General features: G+C 49.8%; 1 protein-coding gene across 1 annotated transcript in view; it reads right to left on the reverse strand.

Moving 5' to 3' along the window:
- Positions 1 to 15,540, reverse strand: part of shank2a (SH3 and multiple ankyrin repeat domains 2a) — a 121,191-nt gene that overhangs the window by 61,672 nt on the left and 43,979 nt on the right. The window contains exons 3-8 of the mRNA XM_079340327.1: positions 11,254 to 11,457; positions 11,104 to 11,175; positions 7,504 to 7,612; positions 4,404 to 4,555; positions 3,173 to 3,340; positions 990 to 1,106 (exon numbers count right to left, since the gene is read on the reverse strand). Of these exons, the coding sequence (XP_079196453.1) occupies positions 990 to 1,106; positions 3,173 to 3,340; positions 4,404 to 4,555; positions 7,504 to 7,612; positions 11,104 to 11,175; positions 11,254 to 11,457 (822 nt within the window). The remainder of the gene's footprint in view (positions 1 to 989; positions 1,107 to 3,172; positions 3,341 to 4,403; positions 4,556 to 7,503; positions 7,613 to 11,103; positions 11,176 to 11,253; positions 11,458 to 15,540) is intronic.

Genomic DNA, 15,540 nt, shown 5'->3' on the forward strand with positions numbered 1-15,540 from the left:
TCCCCCCCGTACAGTGTGTGTGGATGGAGACATGAGCTAATCACACCTATTTGGGTTTTTGAAGCAGGCTGTAAACAAGAATTTTAAGGTGATGATTTAAGTACCACGTATGAATATAATATCTTCATGCAGTTAATAGTCGAGGCTCGGTAAAGACAGTAACTCATTTCATGTCTTTATTCCATTAAGGCTTAGACAGTGACTTGAGGGTCTGGTTTTCCATCTGGGAATACTTCAAACTGCAGGAGCTCAGTATGAGAGCATCACGCACATGAGCATGATAAAGAACATACAAGGACTAATGCAATAATGCATCCCATGGGGAACAGAGCAAACACCCTGCAGGCTGTGTACCAACAGGAAACAAATGCACGAGGTGGATTCAACAGAAGAAACAGCAGGAAGCATCTGAGGACGGGAAAATAAAGAGGCAACAAACTGCAGTTCCTCCAGTGTCCACTAGAGTCTGTCTCCTGCAGTGAGTCGGTCTCCATAGAGCTCTATGTTAAAATGTCCAACTTTACAGCTGCAGTTCCTCCAGTGTCCACTAGAGTCTGTCTCCTGCAGTGAGTCAGTCTCCATAGAGCTCTATGTTAAAATGTCCAACTTTACAGCTGCAGTTCCTCCAGTGTCCACTAGAGTCTGTCTCCTGCAGTGAGTCAGTCTCCATAGAGCTCTATGTTAAAATGTCCAACTTTACAGCTGCAGTTCCTCCAGTGTCCACTAGAGTCTGTTTCCTGCAGTGAGTCTCGGTCCCCATAGACAGGAAGTGAGTCCTAAAACCAGGAAGTGAGTTAGCATGTTAGCTCCATGGGTTCTAACCTCTAAAAGTCAAAGTGGATTTTAAATGTGTTTGTGTTTAGACGCCTGAAATAAGGTCTGTGGTTAACACAAGCTGAAGAGATGTTGACGTTTTGTGAGACAAACAAACACACACACATATATGCAGTCCCCCCCCCCCCCCCCCCCCCCCCCCCCCCCCCCCTCACCTGGTTGTAGAGGGCACAGATGTGGAGAGCGGTGTTTCCCGAGGCGTTCTGGGCGCTCATGTCTGCTCCGTAGAACAGCAGATGCTCCAGGTGCTGCACATGGCCGTGACGGCAAGCCTGCACACACACACACACACACACACACACACACACACACACACACACACACAGAAGAAGTGCACTGTCAGATTAAGCCTTTAACGCTGCACAGGTTTACAGAAAGTTGCAGTAAGAGACAATTAACACTAGATGTCAGCGTGCTGCAGAAGACATGAAATCAACACGGGAAGCTGCAGCCTCAGTACGACCTCTGTCATTAAAAGAAAGAGGGAGGAAGGAGTGTGTGTAGAGTGATGGAGGAGTGTGTGTAGAGTGATGGAGGAGTGTGTGTAGAGTGATGGAGGAGTGTGTGTAGAGTGATGGAGGAGTGTGTGTAGAGTGATGGAGGACAGAAACGCTCTGGGCTTCATTATCTGCTGTAAAAATTCCTCAGCATGCAGAGAGGACGAACTGGGAATCGAACCGTCGATCGATGCTTCACCTCTGAGCCACAGCTGCCCGCACCGTGTAAATATTTATATTTACTGAAGCAGAGACAAACACCAGGCTGAATGTTTGTCTCCACTTACAGGATCTGTGTTTCTCCCCTCAGCAAAGACACATCATCCTATTCAGAGGTCAAAGGTCAGATCTCTTCTGCCTGAGACGATGCTGCTATTGGATTGTTTTCTTACATTGATTACAGGACGAGTCGTTCTGGTTGGTCTCGCCTCAGGACCTCTGACTCCTCGATGAGGAAACACACCTGCATGTCTGATATTTTTCAACCAATCAAATTTATGTAACAAAAAAAAAAAAAGAACCTGAGATGTTACAAAACGAACACGTTCAGAGGAGCTTCACAAACGTTTGTGTTCTCAAGGTTCAGGGTTCAAAGTTGTTGTGCAGGCAGGAGATTCAGTCTCCGATCAAATGCTCCTCCTTCCCAAAGAGGATTTATTTCCTCAGGAAACATTTTCCTCCAGTCTCACTCCGGAGGTTTGTTTCATTAATTACGGAGTCAGGAAAGAAGGGGAGGAGTTAGGGCGTCGCTCCCTGTGGTTCATAAATAAACTGTATCTTTGTGTCATGTTTAAACAGCTCTGTGTTCAGGGGTCAAAGTTCAAATGTTTTGATGCAGAGGAGCTGAGAGGGAGGAAGAGCTTATAATGATTCTCTTGTCGTTACGCTGGTTTTTCCATCTCTGCAGCTCGCTCTGCGGCTGCTGCAGCTCGCCATGCGGCTCGCTCTGCAGCACGCTCTGCAGCTCGCTCTGCGGCTGCTGCAGCTCGCCATGCGGCTCGCTCTGCAGCTCGCTCTGCGGCTCGCTCTGCGGCTGCTGCAGCTCGCCATGCGGCTCGCTCTGCAGCACGCTCTGCAGCTCGCTCTGCGGCTGCTGCAGCTCGCCATGCGGCTCGCTCTGCAGCACGCTCTGCAGCTCGCTCTGCGGCTGCTGCAGCTCGCCATGCGGCTCGCTCTGCAGCACGCTCTGCAGCTCGCTCTGCGGCTGCTGCAGCTCGCCATGCGGCTCGCTCTGCAGCACGCTCTGCAGCTCGCTCTGCGGCTGCTGCAGCTCGCCATGCGGCTCGCTCTGCAGCACGCTCTGCAGCTCGCTCTGCGGCTGCTGCAGCTCGCCATGCGGCTCGCTCTGCAGCTCGCTCTGCGGCTCGCCGTGCAGCACGCTCTGCGGCTCGCCGTGCAGCACGCTCTGCGGCACGCCGTGCAGCACGCTCTGCGGCTCGCCGTGCAGCACGCTCTGCGGCACGCCGTGCAGCCTGACAGCTGATCGTTATCGTGTCTGAAACGGGACAGATGGGGGAGGCAGAGATTTTGCAAGTCGACAGGAAGCGAGATATAAGCAATCTGATAAAGCTGATGGCCTGAACACACACACACACACACACACACACACACACACACACACACACACACACACACACACACACACACACACACACACTCTGTCCCTGCTGCAGGGTGTCTCTCCTTAGAAGACTTTATGTTTTCCAACAGGAAACAGCTGCCTGGTTGCCCACAGCCTGTGTGCTTTAGTAATGTTTTCACAATACAAGCTGTTCCATCTAACACACAGCCAAACAGCCCTGTGTGTGTGTGTGTGTGTGTGTGTGTGTGTGTGTGTTTACCTGGTGAACCTCGTGCCAGCCGTTCTCGTCCTGGCAGCAGACGAAGGCGTGGTGGTTGAGGAGGAGCTCGCAGCAGCCGGGGTCTCCCCCCACCACCACGCAGTGATACAGGGGGGTCAGACCGCGGCTGTCCTTGTAGTCTGGAGAGGCGCCCAGCTCCAGCAGAGTCTGAAAACAACACACAGGACCCATCACTTACAGCCTTTATGGATGTCCAAGGAGGACTGACAAGGTTCTCCACAAACCCTAGACCACGAGGGGAACAAGAAGTAGATCCATGAAACCAGAAACCAGATCCTGCTACACACTCATGGACTGTCAGAGCTGCTGCAGGTGATCCAAACGCAGCAGCTGGATCGGTCTTTAACCTCCCTAACAGCACGTCACTCCCTCCTGCAGCTGTCTGCACCTCCTCACGTTGTTTCCTCTTCTCTACGTGCTGTCAGGATGAAGCATCTCCGACCTTGCAGGGTCCAGGTCTAATAACTCCAGAATGACCCTTCAGTTCCAACATGTTCGTCACGGTCAAGAAACCGGAACCATCCTCCTCATGATCATAATCAGAACTTTATTTATCCAGTAGCACCTTTAAAAACAACTACAAGGTGCTTTACATATAAAAACAGACACGTCAGCATTTAGAGGAACAGGACCAAACTAAAAGTAAAAGCTCAAATAAAGAAGTAAAAATAAGAGTGAGGGGGGAAGACGTCCCATCACAGGTAGAATGAGGATAAAAGAAGAGATAAATAAGAGAAAGTAAAATGAATAAGACAGCAGACGGCAGGAGAGTTAAATGTTAAAAGGAGTAAGAATCATAAAATACTAAGAGCAGGGAGGAACTGAAGGGCTCAAAACAAATCAGAGGAGATGGATAAAAAAGCAGCTAAATGACTGAGGACAAGGAGACAAGCATGCCACTGACTCGGGTCCGGCAGGTCGACCTGAGCTCAAAGGCTCGGTCACCTCCCTTTAACACAGGTTACCAGCTGCTTGAATCAAACTCCACCAACGTTCAGGATTGAAAGGATAACAGCAGATTAGGAGACACGTGTGAATCTAAAGGTGAACTGTCAGACGGATCAGGCTGACAGCGTGAGTCTCACACAGTCAGAGGCATCGTGTCTCTTCCTCGCCGCATTGTGCTGCTGACTGACAGCGTCAAACTCTCACAACAAAACATCCCAGAGAGCGAGCCGGAGGTTGTCAGACCTTCAGAGTGTTTGCTCACCATCAGAGTGACCTGGTTCTTGGAGCGTGCAGCTTTGTGCAGCGCCGTCATGCCGTCTTTGGCTCTGAAGTCCAGGTGAGCTCCTCCGTTCCTCAGCACCTTGATCATCTCCACCACGTTGTCCAGGTGAGCTGCAAACGTCAGCGGGCTCTCTGGGAAACAGGAAGTAGAAGAAGTGAGAGGTGAACAGTGATTGTGTTCATGCTGACTGTCAGATGGTTCTAAAGATGGCGTGCCCGTGGTGCGAGCTGAGCGAAGAAGGATTTCAATCCCGTGTTGAAATCGTAAACGTTAAAAGCGTTCGATATTTACGAATCACAAATCCTGATGTGTGTGGGGAGAAGGCCGAGCGCGGCCGAGCACGCGCTCTGTGAAACGTGATAAACGGGCAACATGATCATTATCTGCAATCGGGGCGAGCAGCAACAAGCGTAACCGTGGCAACCGCAGACGTCAGAGATGGAGGAGCGCCAGTTGCAACGCCAAGCTCTTCTTCAGGTTCATATTAAGCAAAAGCAAAAGGCTCTTTACTGGCCATTTATCAACCATTCACTGCAGGACCAATCAGAGCTGCTTGGTGACTGTACCGTCCAGGAAGATCAATCGAAGAGCGAGGACTATTTCAGGGTTGTGTTTTTATTTAGACTCAGGTGGCTGCTGTGGAAACACACCGACGACCTCCAAAGGTTCCTGCTGCTCTCCGGGGAGAGCGTGGCTTTCCTCCGCTGACAGAAGAAGACTGTTTGTATTTCCTGCAGGTAATCACGTGGAGAGAGTGTTTTTCTCCTGGACAGCTGAACTCAATCGCTCGTGAGCACCGAGTAACAAGAGTCCACTCTGCAGGGACGCCTCTCGCCATCAGCAACAAGGCGTTAACAATGGCTCTCAAAGCCCATTAAAACAAGCTCAATCCTCTGCTTAATAACCTCCCTGCTCTCAGCTGCACCTGCGTTAGCCTCAATAGACCTGTTTTATTTATTCTTTCAATCCGGCCAATCTGTGTCCAAAACTCATGGCAGGCTGTGTGAAGAGCACCGCTGAGATACTCTTGACTCCTTCATTAAACGCTCATGCATAAACATGATTGGCACCTTTAATGCTGAGGTGAAGCAGCGCTGAGTGTCAACACGGCTGTGATGAGCTTTTAATCACAGGATGCTTTCGATGAGTGCTCAGTTTGTCTGAAACCTGTGAGAGGTAATCCCTCAGCAGCGCGCAGAGTGAAGACTTAAAGGATGCTCTCACTATCGGAGGATTTCTTTTGTTCTTCTTGAAGCTGATTTCTCTCTGAGTGCTCGTCATCACCGTCTGATTATTACACCCAATCCATCAGTGCAGCTGAACCTGGTGTGACTGAACTGCACTCCCCCCCCCCCCCCCCCCCCCCCCCCCCCCTGCAGGGATTTAACTACAGGCTTCAATTCTTCCCTGTCAATACTACGGATCGCTAACTCTTGTTCCCAGTGAGCATGAACACTCATCCAGAAGCTGATCCACAGCGCTGCTAGCAGAGTGTGGACGGGGTCGATCGACTGCAGGCTGAAGAGAAGAACTTCTGTAACTTTTGGATCCAGTGAAGTCGATTCAGCTCCAGCATGAGTTTAGCCCCCTAGCCTCCAACCTCCCTCCACATTAGCATGCTAATGTTAGCGCTCTTTAGTTAGCCCGTAGTAAAGCGACACAGAATTAGCGTGATCTAAAAAAAGTCATCTGTGATCATCCAGATGATCAGTGAGCATCTTCTTCTTCTTCTTCTTCACAGAACCCGCCAACAAGAACTCTGAGATCTGTCAGTAATCCTGCTCAGTCCAGAGGTTAGCATAGCTAAGTGTCTGTAGCAGGTGACATGGTGTCTACTTTTTATAGACTGACTAAAATACAACTCTCTTTTGATTTAATAGAAAATGTCAACATTTTTACAGAACTGGAAGGATTTTCCCGCTCTGACTAAACGTACTGAAACCCGCCGCTGCATCGCCAAAAAGCCCCTGAATGAGAAACACAGTCATCAGAGTTCCAGTCGTTGCTTTTCTCGGGTCACTCACAGAACCTAACGACCCCCCTGAGTCCTGCAGGAGCCAAACTGAAGCTGTGAGGAAACCTATCACGTCACATGTTGAAGCTTCAGGCTTCTGCATCTGCATTCAAAAAAGTTAGCCGTTATTCTGTCGGTGCATCTGAACACAACATCTGCTTCCTCCGAGCTCCACAACAGATGAAGTGAAGGGTGCATGTGAGTGGATGAGCATGTGTGGAGATAATATGTTATTAGTCGTGCCATGTTGCAGCCTCCCCTGACGCAGCACTCTCAGGCCTTGGAGTGGCTCTGTGCCGTACTATGACTCTGATTGTAGCGCAGCGTTGCATGAAACACCTGCTCACTCTGCCTGCCTGGAACATTTGTAAGCTGTGATGGGAACACACTGGTGTTAGGACACGGCTCATTAGTCCGGGTTTGGGGTTGAGCCACAGCGAGGGTGTGTGTAAGAAAACTGCAGGTCTGTGGCTACGCTAACTCAGCAGGCGCTCCTCTGAGGAATATCTGGTACACAGCTCACATGAAGACAGTCGGTGCAAACATAATCTTTCACTGCTGCCTGGAGGGCGACACACTCGGCTCCATTAACGGGCTCAGCGGTATCTTTTTGTGGTGTTTAGAAAGGGCTTTTTAAATTAAGCACCGAGGCTGCACAGTTATCTCCAGTTTACCATTACGAGCTCCAACGAGCAGGACTGGGACTTCGATAAGCTAATGCCCTCCTCACACTTCCAACGAGTACTCTTATTGGCTTCAGGCAACGCTGCTAAGTTTAAAATCTGCATTTGATGCCATAAAACTAAAAGAAAAAGGCAGACGGAGAGTGCTTACACCGAACCAAAGTAATTAACAAACTAAATCAGGTAACTCATTTTGCATAATTGAACCTCTGTGGCTGAACAATTAAGCTAGCTCCAAAGTACCAAACGTGCAGTTCCTCCAGTGTCCACTAGAGTCTGCCTCCTGCAGTGAGTCAGACCCCATGCAGGGTCTATATACGAGCTGTGTGTTATTAAACATGTTGTGGTTTGGATCATGTGATTGACGTTGGTGCAGCCTCACCTCCCGTGTCGCTGTCCTGGTAGTTTGGATCGAAGCCTCTCTCCAACATCTTTGACACTTTGTCCACCTGATTGTGTTGGATGAGGTCCATAAACTTCCTCAGATTGGCCTGCAAAAAAAAAACCAGAGCAGAGGAAGAGCGATCACAGCGAGAAGAAAGAACAAATGGGAGTGGGTGTGAGAGCGAGAAAAAAAAAAAAAAAAAAAGGCAGGAAAGAGTTTCAGAGCTGTAAAGAGACTGAAATAGAAGCAGAGAAAGAGAAAGGTGCAGAGGGTCAAACATCACTGAAGGTGAGAATCGGAAGTATTTAGGAAAAGTGTGTGAAAGTGAGAGAGTCAGAGTTAGAGGTGGAGGGATATAAAAGGAGATGACTGGATTCACAGTGTGGCCATATTGGGGAGAGAAGTGCTGCTTCTTCCTCTTCTGATGCCGTCTGCTTTCTTTCCAGGCCGCACGATAAAAATAGATAAGAGAGCAGCTCCCCGAAGGAGAGCAGGAAATAAGGAGAGCGGAGTGAGACGGCAGAAGAAGGAAAAAGACGACGGGCAACAATGAAAGAAGAGACGGAGAATAGATGAGGAGGAGAGAAAAGGCAGGGGCACCAGGTGGGAGGAGACTGACTAAAAGGCAGGGGTGTCCTGGTCTCATTGTGCTGCCCCCGATCCTGATCCAGATCCAAGTGTTATATTGAGTGCTGGCCAAACGAGCGAGCGAGAGAGAGAGAGACGAGATATTTATACTGTCTCCAAAACTGAAACTGCTAACAAGAAGAAGACGCCAAAAAGGATTGGGAATATTTTGTTCATACTCCTCCCACAGAGCCCCCCCCCTCCCCCCCCCCTTCAAAGAGACACTGTACAGTTACAGTAGCGTTAACCTGAGTGTGGCTGCATCACTGAACCACCTTCTTCTTCATGTCTTTGCTAAATGAGTTGTGGAGCCGTTCCCATCCTTTGCTGTCTCATTGATTTATGATGACAGAATGATTCTCTGCATATTTGAAACAGTGACGGTGTCTTATGTTATTTTACCCATAAAACTAAATCACACCGAGTCTGTGTGAGAGAGACGATATGGAGCTGTTTACACATCAGTCACGATGAGTCACTGCCACAGTGTAATATCTGAAGAAGTCAGGAGGTCACACTCACGGCCCTGTGTTTGCATGTAACCTGTTATTTAACGTAGCCGGTGTGTGTGTGTGTGTGTGTGTGTGTGTGTGTGTGTGTGTGTGTGGCTGCAGGCCCAGTGAATCACAGTCTGGAGGATGGATGGTTGTCCCCCTCTCTCTCTCTCTCTCTCTCTCTCTCTCTCTCTCTCTCTCTCTCTCTCTCTCTCTCTCACTCTACCTCTCTCTCTCTCTCTCTCTCTCTCTCTCTCGCTCTACCTCTCTCTCTCTCTCTCTCTCTCCTGAACAGGTTGAGAGCCTGGCAGCTGATTGGCTGAATCAGTGTGAACTCCAGCCAACCACAGAGCAGCAGACTGCACGGCAAACAGGATTAGCTTCAAAAAGTTGGGTCAGGCCAAGAATTGAGGGAAATAAAAAAAAAACAAAAAAAACCGTGGACACAGTTTGGGAGGATAAATGTCTGTTACAGAGAGGACACAGTGTCTGACTCATGATTTCTGCAGAGAGAGTGAGTGTGCATGCTGCACATTTAGATGGTTGTCTTATTGTCTCTTTATATTTCTCCTCTCCTGTCCTGCTCTCTGATGTAGAATGAGAGCAGCTGTCAGACAGTTTCCTGGTGTGCTGCTAACAGAGAGCTGCCACAGACACTTATGCTTTTGGCTGCACGACAGGATTAAAGTAGCTAAGGGACGCCATCCCAGAGCTCGCCTTACACAACCATGAGGAAGCTAAAAAATCTTCAATTTACTGCGGAGATTTATTCTATTCATGTGGGAGGGCAGAGATAAAGGAAGGGAGGGGTCTGCTGAAGGGGATTACGGGAGAAAAGAGTTCACAGCTTCTCTGTATCATCACAGAGGGAGAGGAAAGATTTAAAGGTCACACATGATGCAAAGAACACGTCACCATCTTCCTCTAACATGTCTCTGTCTGCAAACCCCCCCGATGAGGAGAAAAGTCCATCCTCTCCGTCTTCTGCCTGCTCAAACAGGCTGTTTGGAGATGTTCCCTTCATGACATCACAAAGGGCAGTAGCTCCTCCCCCAGGTGGGTGACACTCCCACAGCTAGGTGTTTGTTCTGCCCTCTGAGTCTGCCTTCTCACCGTAAACAATAGGACATGGAGCCAGAAAGCAGCGAGTACACCCGAGCCCTTCCAGAGAGGGGGCGTGGCCAGACACAGCTCATTTACATATTTAAAGCTACAGACACAGAAACAGCCTGTTGTGAGCAGGGCTGAAATAGAGGGGTTTATAGACATGATCAAACACAGGATCAGGAGCTTCCACACGTGCAGACCGTCTCAGACTAAAGGAGAAACTTTCCTGTTTGAGCCTCAAGGCTCTCCCAAATCAATCAGCTGCCCAATTTACTTTGTAGTGTGAGTGCTAAAAAGATCCAATATTTACGTCCCTGAGCTATTAGGAGACCAGACGGGCCGCCAAGATTCCTCTCAAGCATGTTACAGGATTTAAACTGGTGATGATGTCATCCTGAAATAATCTGGCAGAAGTCTCGGGTGACTACAAAAACCCTGTGAGACGAGAGAGGACAGGAGTCATGGCTACCTGCAGCAACACACGACGTGCACAACCTGAAACATATCTGAAGAAGAGAACATCCATGTTGTCCACATTTCTTCAACCAAACTCAAGCTTTTCCTCTCCGCAAAGAACTGACAGAGAGAGGAGCTACGGCTCCATTGTTTACGTGAGGTGGTGCAATCGTCTTACTAAAGTGCTGTAGTATGTGATGAACAGAAGAAGATCTGTTAAGATGCTGCTGCTGTGCGATACGACTTAAAAAGTCTGAGGCGGGCGCAAAGCGGCACTGTGACCTTGATTTGAGCGTTTTGAATCCAGCAGTGAAAGATCAGTCATGTGTGGGAGCACTTCTCTGTGTTTAAATGTTATTGCACGCTGATGACACCTTTGGCGTGGAGGAGTCATTTGTGTGCAGTTTTCACACCGCTCTTCCCTCGGGCCGGCGGCGGCAGTCGGAGCGAGGTGGGCGGTGCTGGGACATCTTTGTGTTTCAGTTCTCTGTCAGCTCGGCTGCTCGCCGCTCGTCTCCGTCAGTCTGCTGGCTGGCAAATCCTTCCCAATTTTTCAAACGCGAGTGGAAGGAAGGCTGTAACGGAGAGGTGAATCAGCAGCTTTCACCGGTTCTGAAAGCTTTTATTCTGCAGAGTCAGGCAGAAAATCGCCTGCTGCACAGACACAATGCGGTTTACAGATTCCTTTTCATTAGGTTGTAAGTGTGCCGGGGAAACATCCTTCATGATTCACACAGAGGACATGCAGCACGCTGTTTGTCTGAGTGCCAGACTCCAGTAGGAACAAACATGGATGATTGTCACATTAGCATAACTGGATCCTGCTGGTGGGCCCGAGCGGCTCTTTAGCTCCTAATGAATCCTCTCAGTCTGACAGAGGGAACAAACCACCTCAGCTTTTCTCTCCTCTTACCTTGGTGTGAAGTTTGGCGATCTGCTTCTCGTCCACGTTGGGCTGTCGGTACACGCGGCTCTTATAGCGGAACTGAAAACAAGACAAGGTTAAAAGGTCAGACGCTCCACAGCTGCTCGTCTCATTTCACTTTAGATTCAAACAGTTTACCTCCAGACACGGGACCCCCTTGCTGATTGGTTGGGGGTACTCTCGGAGGATGCGTTCTTCGTCCAGGAACTTGCCGTCCCTCCCGTCGCTGGCGGGCTGGAAAAGCCCATAGTTGAGGACGTCCTTCAGACTCTGATTCAGCGTGCACAGGATCCGCTGCTTTGCAACCCAGACGGTCGCATTCGGGTTGAACCGCATGCATTTCTGGTTAGGAGAGAGGAGATAGGAGAGAGGAGAGAAGAGAGAGGAGAGAGGAGAGAGGAGAGGAGATAGGAGAGAGGAGAGAGGAGAGAGGAGAGAGGGGGGAGGAGAGAGGGGAGAGGAGAGAGGAGAGGAGATAGGAGATAGAGGAGAGGAGAGAGGAGAGGGGAGGAGAAAGGAGAGAGGAGAGGAGAGGAGATAGGAGAGAGGAGAGGAGAGAGGAGGGAGGAGATAGGAGAGAGGAGAGGAGAGAGGAGAGAGGAGATAGGAGAGGGGAGAGAGGAGATAGGAGATAGAGGAGAGGAGAGAGGAGAGGGGAGAGGAGAGGAGAGAGGAGGGAGGAGAGGGGAGAGGAGAGAGGGGAGAGGAGAGAGGAGAGGGGAGGAGAAAGCAGAGAGGAGATAGGAGAGAGGAGATAGGAGAGGGGAGGGAGGAGAGAGGAGGGAGGAGAGAGGAGAGGGGAGGGAGGAGAGAAGGGAGGAGAGAGGAGACAGGAGAGAGGAGGGAGGAGAGCTTTTACTTCTCTCGTCTGCATTAACTCTTCAAACTTCATATAAATGATGTTCATCTGTAAAGATTATCCATCTGAACTGAACAGCATCAGAAACGTGAGTTTGACACACAGATTATTTTATGCAATCATCCAAAATCCAATGAACCAATCCCAGAGGAGAATTCTCCTTTGACCCGTGGCGACGCTACTCTCCGGTCTCTGCTGCCTGAAGATAGAAACACGTCTTCACGTTGAGATGTTACAGTTTGGAAACAGGTGATATCAGAAAGAGTGACCTGGATGTCAAACTTTTGATTGACAGCTGTTACGTAAGAGGGCGGGACGTTGCCCTGGATATCCACAACAATGGTGGCCAATCAAACTGCTGCTTTAATGACACAAACCGCGTCCCAGTGTTGACTACAAATAAAACAACCGGAGCCAAGCTGCTTTATTGTCTCATTGTTCGCCCCCCTGTGAGCTTGTTGAGGATGTAATTGACATGACCCCCCCCCCCCCTTCCTGTTCCTGCTTTCCTGGTGTAGAGAACAATACTGGACTTGTGGCCCCGGTCTGAATCAGAGAGGATTATGGGCGCTGTGCCGGTCCATTCACAAGGTGTGTGTGTGTGTGTGTGTTAACAGCTGGATGTGCTGCTCAGCTGGTGATAGCAGCTCTGCGTCTGTGATAAAGACCGAAGAGATGAGCAGTCTGTGAACTCTGCCTACCCATAATCCTCTCTGCTGGCGAGATTCCGGCAAAGGGAGAGATGAAGGTTGAAGGTAGAGTACACAGAAGCAGATGTGTGGCAGAGCTGGCCCTGTTTCCTTCTCCTGCTTTATTACAGCAGCAGAGTCTCCATCTGCTCCTCTCACCTCGACCAATCAGCACGAGGAATTCACTCTGAACGCCGAACCGGCTCGCGTGTTCGCTGATCCAAAGAAAATAAAGATAAATGTCGTCTGTTTTCATCATCAATTCTTTATCAATGTGTGTGTGTGTGTGTCTCTGCAGGCAGAGTGTGTGTCTGCAGGCAGAGTGTGTGTCTGCAGGCAGAGTGTGTGTCTGCAGGCAGAGTGTGTGTCTGCAGGTAGAGTGTGTGTCTGCAGGCAGAGTGTGTGTCTGCAGGCAGAGTGTGTGTCTGCAGGCAGAGTGTGTGTCTGCAGGCAGAGTGTGTGTCTGCAGGCAGAGTGTGTGTCTGCAGGCAGAGTGTGTCTCTGCAGGCAGAGTGTGTGTCTGCAGGTAGAGTGTGTGTCTGCAGGCAGAGTGTGTGTCTGCAGGTAGAGTGTGTGTCTGCAGGCAGAGTGTGTGTCTGCAGGCAGAGTGTGTGTGTCTGCAGGTAGAGTGTGTCTCTGCAGGCAGAGTGTGTGTCTGCAGGTAGAGTGTGTGTCTGCAGGCAGAGTGTGTGTCTGCAGGCAGAGTGTGTGTCTGCAGGCAGAGTGTGTGTCTGCAGGCAGAGTGTGTGTGTGTGTCTCTGCAGGCAGAGTGTGTGTCTCTGCAGGCAGAGTGTGTGTCTGCAGGTAGAGTGTGTGTCTGCAGGTAGAGTGTGTCTCTGCAGGCAGAGTGTGTGTCTGCAGGTAGAGTGTGTGTCTCTGCAGGCAGAGTGTGTGTCTGCAGGCAGAGTGTGTGTCTCTGCAGGCAGAGTGTGTGTGTCTGCAGGCAGAGTGTGTGTCTCTGCAGTCAGAGTGTGTGTCTGCAGGTAGAGTGTGTGTCTGCAGGCAGAGTGTGTGTCTGCAGGCAGAGTGTGTGTCTGCAGGCAGAGTGTGTGTGTCTGCAGTCAGAGTGTGTGTCTGCAGGTAGAGTGTGTGTCTCTGCAGGCAGAGTGTGTGTCGATTGTCGATTTTCACTGAGTGACTCGATCATGTGATCAAATGGAGCTGCTGAGTGCTCAGTGATGAGTGTGAAATCAGGAGTATTTGTGCACACATGAGAGAGCTTAGTAGATGTGAACACACACACACACCCGCACACACACACACACACACACACACACACACACACACACACACACACACACACACACACACGATGCTACGGTAGACTTAAAGTGAGCTAATTACATCAAACGGGTTACGAGTTCATCTCTCGGTCAACACTGTAGCACACACACACGCACGCACACACGCACACACACACACACACACACACACACACACACACACACACACACACACACACACACACACACACCACTTTTTCAGCCAGTTAACATTTGTTATTCAGGAAGCTACAAGCTGTTAAAGTGGCTACAAAGCGCTCTGAACCAGCTGCTAATAGCTTTATGTCAGGTGACTATTTTTAGCCTCCGTTTGTGATGTCACTACACAAATGAAGAAGTCCTGGATGTGGTCAGGGTGTCTCACTGGTGGGATGTGGCGTTATGTTAGCACACGGGCTCTGTGCAGCCAGCTTCCTCAAAGTAAACCTGGGTATGTTGAGCTTGCTATGTGGGAATAGCCGAGGCTTCCTTTGCCTGGGAATGAAGAGGAGACATGTTGGATGGAGAGTCAGGAAGAAAGACAGCGTGTGTGGGTCAGTGTTTGCATTGCTGCTCTTTGATGATAAACCTTTACATTCAAACCTTCCTTCATCAGGGACAGCTGGATATGCAACACACACACACACACACACACACACACACACACACACACACACACACACACACACACACACACACACACACACACACACACACACACACACACACACACACACACACACACACACTGTGCACGCTGAAGCTGAAGAAGTCTTTCATAGTGTGAATATAAGAAGCTCAGGACTTCATTAAAAACTCTTGGCAGCTCTCTTAGTTTAAACTTTTCACATGTAGCAGGTGGGAACATGAGACTGTGCAGGTCTGTGTGTTGTTTGGACAGTTCTGGGTCTGCTTGAAGGTCTCCATGTGAAGACCTGAGGGGCCGGTCTCTGAGCAGGTCAGAAACCAGCGAGGAGATCGTCGCACTCGGAGCTTTCAGCTCTGCTTATTTTGGGCCAATCCGACATGTTGACCAGTGAAAGAAACCTCTCTGATTGGCTGTTCGGAGGTTTCATTTATCAGGTTCAGTAAAGCCTGCTGCTGTAACCTCTTTCTCCTCCACCTCTTCTTTTTCCACTTAAAGGTCTGACAACACAAGCGCCACGACTCTCTATTAGTAGACTTCCTTTAAAACGAGTGGTGACGACCGCCGTCTGCTGACATGGAGAGCAGTTTCCTCTCACACACGCAGAACGTACGTGGTGGTTGTTCGTTGGCTCGAGTCTTTGCGGTCTTCTCCTTCTTCATCGCCGTCTGCTCTGTCAGGACGTTTATGGACCATCATCAGGACTTCCTGTGTTGTACCAGCCAGTGGAGCGTCGTACGTGTCAGGCTGCTGGATTCCTGCAGAACGTTACGTACGTCTCTGAATGAGTGGACTTTTATCTCTCCGTCTGTTCGGGATGTGAAGACGACGATGTGCATGTGCCTGTTGTTTTATCACAAAGTGTGACATGCTGGACTGGAACCTCTGAGCCGTCGCTGAATGGCGCTTTAGCTTGAAATGACCTCTTTAAGGGCGGCTCACCTTCTTCAACCAGGCGTGCTTTCTCAG

This window comes from Symphodus melops (assembly GCF_947650265.1).
Source record: "Symphodus melops genome assembly, chromosome: 3".
Taxonomy (NCBI): domain Eukaryota; kingdom Metazoa; phylum Chordata; class Actinopteri; order Labriformes; family Labridae; genus Symphodus; species Symphodus melops.